This window comes from Physcomitrium patens, chromosome 12 (genome assembly GCF_059467195.1).
Source record: "Physcomitrium patens ecotype Gransden chromosome 12, ASM5946719v1, whole genome shotgun sequence".
Classification (NCBI taxonomy): domain Eukaryota; kingdom Viridiplantae; phylum Streptophyta; class Bryopsida; order Funariales; family Funariaceae; genus Physcomitrium; species Physcomitrium patens.
The window spans coordinates 11,793,404-11,799,691 of NC_143421.1; the positions used below are offsets into that span (position 1 = coordinate 11,793,404).

At 36.5% G+C, this 6,288-nt stretch overlaps 1 protein-coding gene across 1 annotated transcript; it reads left to right on the forward strand.

The window, feature by feature from the left end:
* The first annotated feature begins 836 nt into the window (after positions 1 to 836).
* On the forward strand, positions 837 to 4,838 carry LOC112289310 (putative inactive shikimate kinase like 2, chloroplastic). Its single transcript, XM_073537513.2, has 9 exons — positions 837 to 923; positions 1,461 to 1,708; positions 2,054 to 2,262; positions 2,418 to 2,612; positions 3,044 to 3,105; positions 3,310 to 3,376; positions 3,576 to 3,694; positions 3,934 to 4,110; positions 4,330 to 4,838. The coding sequence occupies exons 2-9, from the start codon at positions 1,466 to 1,468 to the stop codon at positions 4,443 to 4,445; spliced, it is 1,188 nt and encodes a 395-aa protein (XP_073393614.1). The 5' UTR covers positions 837 to 923; positions 1,461 to 1,465; the 3' UTR covers positions 4,446 to 4,838.
* The last annotated feature ends 1,450 nt before the right edge of the window (positions 4,839 to 6,288 follow it).

Below are 6,288 nucleotides of genomic sequence, written 5' to 3' on the forward strand. Positions count from 1 at the left end.
AGAGAAATCCAGTGATAACCTTTGAGTTTTGGGTTGGTCTTTTTTAATAAAACATCAAAAAGACAAAGGAATGAAAGAAAATACACAAAAAATCATCTAAATAATTAAAAGAAAAAATCAATATTTTGAAGAATGATTTAACCAAATTCAGACAAAAAAATATATCAATTTGATATAGGGTTTTTTATGTTGATTATTTTTTAACTATAAATTTTAGATTAAAAAAAGATATGTATTGTTGAATTCCTCCCTTTTAAACTCAAATTTATCAAAAATTACATAAAAAGTATATAAGTTAAGCTTAGAATAAAAATTGTTGTGATTTTTTATAGTAAGATGTTATACAGATTTCAAGTTGCTAGAATGAAACACCATCAGTTAAACTACATGATAAGCCATTACATCAAACCAACTAATAGTATTACTTTGAGAAATGAACCGTAATTTTGACAAATTACAGAATATTCAAATTTTAAGTGAAAATTAATTATTGACTTAGTTATCTCAAAACATAAAATACGCATGAAAATTTATTAATTTATTTAATTATGTATCAAATCTTCACTCATTCATGTTAGAAAGAAGAAAAGATGTGGTGCCACAGCAGGTTACTTTATTCTTCACTAGGTTAAGTATAGTAAGCGATGGTTCATCCAAAAATAAACGAGCGACATTCATCCTCTATATTCATCAACGACATTTATCAACGATATCTATCTCTATATTCATCCGCAACCGCCCGGCGGCAGCGGCCGTTGGCGTTAGCGGCACCAGCGTCAGAGTCCGGCATTACCGCCTAATCCTTCCTGCACTGGCTTGCTTGCAACACAATTGCTGCTGCTGGATTGGCGTCGTCTCTCAATCTCCTCGAGCTTCGAACGCAGTCGCTCTGACTACCTTCAATTGTTGCAACAGCTCCGCAAGTAAGTCTACTCACTTCGCTTCTGGTTCTCAACTGAATTTTCGCGGCGACATGCCCTTGCTTGTTAGAATTTTGAGACAGGAATTTTCATCTCAATTGAGCCAGAGGTTGTTTGTGGTCGATGAGAGCATATAAATTGTTACAAATAATGGAGGCGCTTCCCTGTATGTCGCATTCTCTTTTCCTCCTTGTTAAGTGCGTAATTCGGAATCTCTGAAGTAGTTTACGCGGAGGAGAAAAATCGAGAGAGAATATGAGCACGTTACTTCATGTTTTGTTGTTATGTTCAATAAAATCTTGTGTAGCACGTTTGAAGCTTGGTAGGATCTCATAGCTGGTGGTCTTACCCGCAATGCATTCTGCTTGGCACTTTGTTGTTCTTTGTGTAATCCGTCTTGGCTGGTGATGACAACAGTCTCTTTCCTCGAGGATTTTGTTAGTTTGGGTCCGTTGGCTTGAATGTTGCAGGATTAATATTTCTTCCTGTTTCGTTTAGGTGCAAGGTTACATTCTTCTGACTTTTGAGCATATTAAGCAGGCACCATGGCGTCATTGAGCGTCAGGGGAGCTACTCTTTATTCTGCCACTTCACTGTGGGCGCCCTTGGTATCCCCCCGCTGCGCGTCGCCTAATCGGTCTTCTGTCCGTTTCGCGGACCGCCACTCACTATTGTGCACCGAAACTAAGGCCAATTGGAAATCCTCAAATTCAGTTTCGAAATATCTGAGACGTAGTGTTGCCAAATCTTTCGTCTGCTCGGCAGCCCTAGATACTTCTACGCACGAGGTACAGACATAGTGATTCTAGCATGTTCTGTTTGACAGAATAAGTTAGCACGTTGTCTAAGAAGAATCACACTTTAAAACTTGGCTATATTCTACCTGGAAAACTAACTTTCACTAAGAATTTTTGTATTGTCTATGGTCAAGAATGTGCTGAAAGCTTACCTAATCGGTTGAAAGAAATTCAAGTTTTTCTAGTAGCTAATGTTTCTTCTGATAAGTCTGCTCATAGGTATCGTTCTAAGCCCTGATAAGCGTCTTTGTTCTCACCTACACTTTGTAACGAGATACATTTTCCACTGATTTACTGCTTCGCGCTTACATAGATAACCGTTGTTGGGATGGCCAGTTTTTTGATGACGGTGCAGAACTGGAGGTGCGTGTTCGAATACCGGATGGGATGGTAGGAGAAGACCACGCTCCTGTGAGTGCTCGTCATGTGAATGTTGACTCTCAGGATACTGCTCTGTTCATAGCTGTTCGAAGTCCTCAAGGACCCCGTATGATTTTTTCTGCTATGCGACTGTATGGCCGTGTGAAACCGGCTGAAACTGTCTGGTGAGTTCAGTTTTAGCAGTAATCGTGGTTGTCTTTTAAGTCGTGCATGAAATGTGGTCTTTGCTTAGTCGAGATTGCAGATTGGAAACCATGAACAATGTAGGTGTTGATTTCCTGCAAATATGTATGCTATTCTCAGTTGTGTTGGTCCCCAGGTATATAGATGATAGCGAAATCGTTCTGAGCTTGAAAAAGACGGACGATGATGTAAAATGGCCTTCGTTGGAAGAAGCATGGGCTTCATTGACAGAAGGGGTATCACAGCTGTTGAAGGGTACTTCTGTATACGTTGTTGGGGGGTCCACGGATATCAATTGGGCTGTTGCAAAGGAGCTAGCTGCTGGTCTCGAGTAAGTGCTTCTCATTATGTTGATCAGTTTCTGTTCTGAAGTTTTGGAAAATATTTCTTTCCTGCACTGAATTTACCCTTTTCTTTGACAACCAACAGTATTATCCTTCATGTCATTGTTATATTATGGGCACCTGAACATAGGTCGATATTTAATGTTAAGAATACACCTTGCGTGCATCTGACCGGATTAAGTGGTGCTAATACATGCAAGAGTTCACTAAAACTAACAGTAACTCAGGGCTAGACTTCTCTTTTTTGGGATCTGTTGTTGGCTCTGAAATCTCTTGCCAGATCATTGATTTTGTGCATCTTCGGGGCTTTGCTGTATTTGTTCTTCACATACAAATCAGTTTCAAATACTTCTATGTTTGTCGTTGAATTGAGCTGATTTTATTGGAATTTGTTTTGGAAACTGGGTCTCTTTTACAGATATGTACCACTTCAAACACAGCAGCTGATACAAGATTACATTAACAAATCACCAGTTGAGTGTAAGTCAAGGCAATCCCTGCAAGCCTTTTTTAAATTCTCGATTTGCCGCAATTTAAAAAATAACTATACTAGTTTCAACACTAGCTGTACTGAAGGAAAGATCCTCCGGTGTGTATATTGAAGTCCCTGACTCAACTGAGGTCATCTGGAGGGTGCACTTTAAGGGTTATATTCTATGCTAATGCTTATCTTCTTCTGTGCAGTGGCAGCTGAAGAAGGCGATAAATCTGTTACAGAAACTGAATCTGCAATATTGGATAGCCTTAGCTCGTAAGTCTACAACTACCTATTGAGTTCTTGGACAGGCACTATGACGGAGGAAATGAACCACCTCCAGCAATGCATAAACGAAGTTTCTGATGGCTGTTGCTGGATTTTATATCATAAGCTGTGTCTAGTTCAAGTAGGAAACAACTTATTTCAATCGTACATTTGTTTTCCTGTTTCTCAACTGTAACATTGTACGCAGACATGTTCGCTGCGTTGTTTCAACACTAGGTGGCAGCCCAGGTGTGGGTGCTCAGTTAGGAAATTGGAGAAGTTTACATGCTGGATTCACTGTCTGGATCAACCAGACTACCGCTACAGGTATCAATTAACGTCAGCCAAATCTGTTACAAGCTGATGTCTCATCTGAATATATCTTTTCAAATCTTCAGTACACGTAATCAACTACGTCTCCTTTCAGAGCAGTCTATCAGACATGTTCTGCGTACAATGTTACAGCGAAAGTATTGCAAATCTAAACGCCCGTTTCCCGTAAGAATACTTTATTTGTGAGTTGTGTTTTTGGGGTGTATAATTTGTTTCCTGGTGGGGTGTTGTAGACGAGGAAACTGCGGAACAAGAAGCAGCAAGGGCGAAGCAAGATGGCTCAAAAGCGTATGCACAGGCTGATGTTGTTGTAGCCCTTGGTGGCTGGGATGAGAACTCGGCTAGGCCTGCCGCGGAAGGTGCACTTCGTGCTCTTAAGGCTTTTCTTGAAGGCGACAAGGAGCTGCCAGGTTTGTTTCTTAACCTTTTCAAACTGTAGGAAACAAATTGAATTTGTTTAGGGATTCTGCATTGTTGTATGAGGACCAGGACTTATTAGACGATTGAATTGTCTCAAATATCAGTGACAAACCACTCTGTGGACGGCATTTGAGCCAATTTTTCTGTTGCCAGATAGACCTTGGTGCGGGTTTTGGGTTACTAAGCGTTTCATTTATCTGTAAATGCAGGTAAAAAGAGCATGTATGTTCGACTTGGATGTCGCGGGGACTGGCCAGATATTATGCCTCCAGGTTGGAATCCTCTTAGTGGCAAGGAGGAAGCCAAAAGCACTGCGTACTACTAAAGAGATATTTACTATTTATTTCATCAGCGGGGATATGTTGGACGATGACGGTGAGGAATGAAGCTGCGCATTTTTTTCTCTCAGACTCTAGTTAACTGACGAATGACCTAGATGCTAAGATGCTTGTAATGATCTGTTGCTTCAGTGGTTCACCAGAGTCCACTCACTGCATACAGCATTTATGATGTTAGAAAGCTCAGTGCGAAGTTGCGGATAGTTTTACTGCTCTCATCAGATGGTTGTACAGACATTTCTTACAGAAATGTCCAGTGTGTCAACTTTATAGTGCTAATAGTTTAGGGCGTCCCAAAGTAAGAGTAAAGCACCTGTAGTTCCGAAGATTAAGATTTTTTTCTTTCTAAAATTCAATATTTACAAAGATTTTTTTTTCAATTAATGGTTACCTTGGACAGAATTATTTCATGATCTTCAATACCCTTATTCTTCATCAGATGCAGCCAATAAGATGAAGCTAGACTTTCAGTGCCACATTCTAGATTCTTTTGATGGATCAAGCACTAGATAACACTCGTTCATACTACCCAATGCCCTTGTCATTGGTCTATTATCTTTGTACATGTCTGGAGGATTCTACTCAATTGGTGAAAAAGAGTCTCAAACTAGGTGTCCTCCATGGAATTCAAAGTGCCTTCCCTCCCACTGCTTCTGAACATATCATTGACCATCATAATTTATAATTTATGCAGTGATATTAAAAACTAATAAAAAATATTATTGTTTAATGGTGTTGCTAATGCCACTACAATTTTTGTTCTTGCCATCTACCACTTGACATCACAATTTTTGTTAATGTTGTCACAAGCTGCTCTAAATTTGCATAGCACATTATAATGCATTTTTTGGGACACTAACATATATATCCAAAAAGAATGTGCACTTAATCTATTGTAATATGCATAAACAATATTTTGTAAAGTTGATTGTAGTGTACAATGGAAGTTCAAGGCAACTTGTGGCATTAGCAAATTGTGGTGGCATTACCAACATCTTTGTTTAAATAGCAACCAATGTAATGTTATTATGTGTGCCTATTGTTCTTTTGCCAACTCTCTTAAAATCCTCTAAATTTGATTTGATTTAAAAAAAAATTGAAAAAAAATAAAAAATAGTTTTTTTGGATAAAATATTATGGTAATAATAAATTTGTTTTGAGAGAAATAATATGAATTTTTAAGATTGATGGTTTCATATCATGAGAAAAATCATAAGATTTTGATCTTTATTAAGAAATATGGAAACAATTATTCTTTGGTATTCAAATTCTACAAGTACCACTGCTAGATAATGTAGAAAATAACAACTAGAACTTTGTGTTAAATTTTATATACATATCAAAATGTGACTTTTTTATATACTTTGAAATTCAAAGAAAAAAAACACCTTAAAATAATTAGGAGAACAAAAATTAATCCAATCTAAAATAAAAGAAGATAACAACTTTCCACCAAGTTTAGAGTTTAAAGTTTTGTTATTATTATTATTATTATTATTATTATTATTATTTTTTTAAATTTTATGAATAAGACTCAAATATTATTATTCTTAAATAATAATAATGATTATTATTATGATGGTCAAAATAAAACTAAAAAAATTTAAAGATTAATTATAAACTATATTATATATGTATACATTCAAAACATATCAAAATAAAAATATATACAAAGATAAAGCAAATATTTTATGATAGAAATTACTTAATAATTATAATAAATCAGAATTTAAAATTATATACATAAATAGTATCAAAAAAATCTTATATATATAATTATAAGTAACAATCTTCAAAAATAACATATCATTTATAAATTTGGCATAGATA

Excerpts from the sequence above, each read along its gene's own strand:
- LOC112289310 (XM_073537513.2), top strand. The coding sequence starts at position 1,466 with ATGGCGTCATTGAGCGTCAGGGGAGCTACTCTTTATTCTGCCACTTCA. Across the intron at positions 3,106-3,309 it reads TAACAAATCACCAGTTGAGT|TGGCAGCTGAAGAAGGCGAT; the intron begins GTAAGTCAAGGC and ends TCTTCTGTGCAG. Across the intron at positions 3,377-3,575 it reads ATATTGGATAGCCTTAGCTC|ACATGTTCGCTGCGTTGTTT; the intron begins GTAAGTCTACAA and ends CATTGTACGCAG.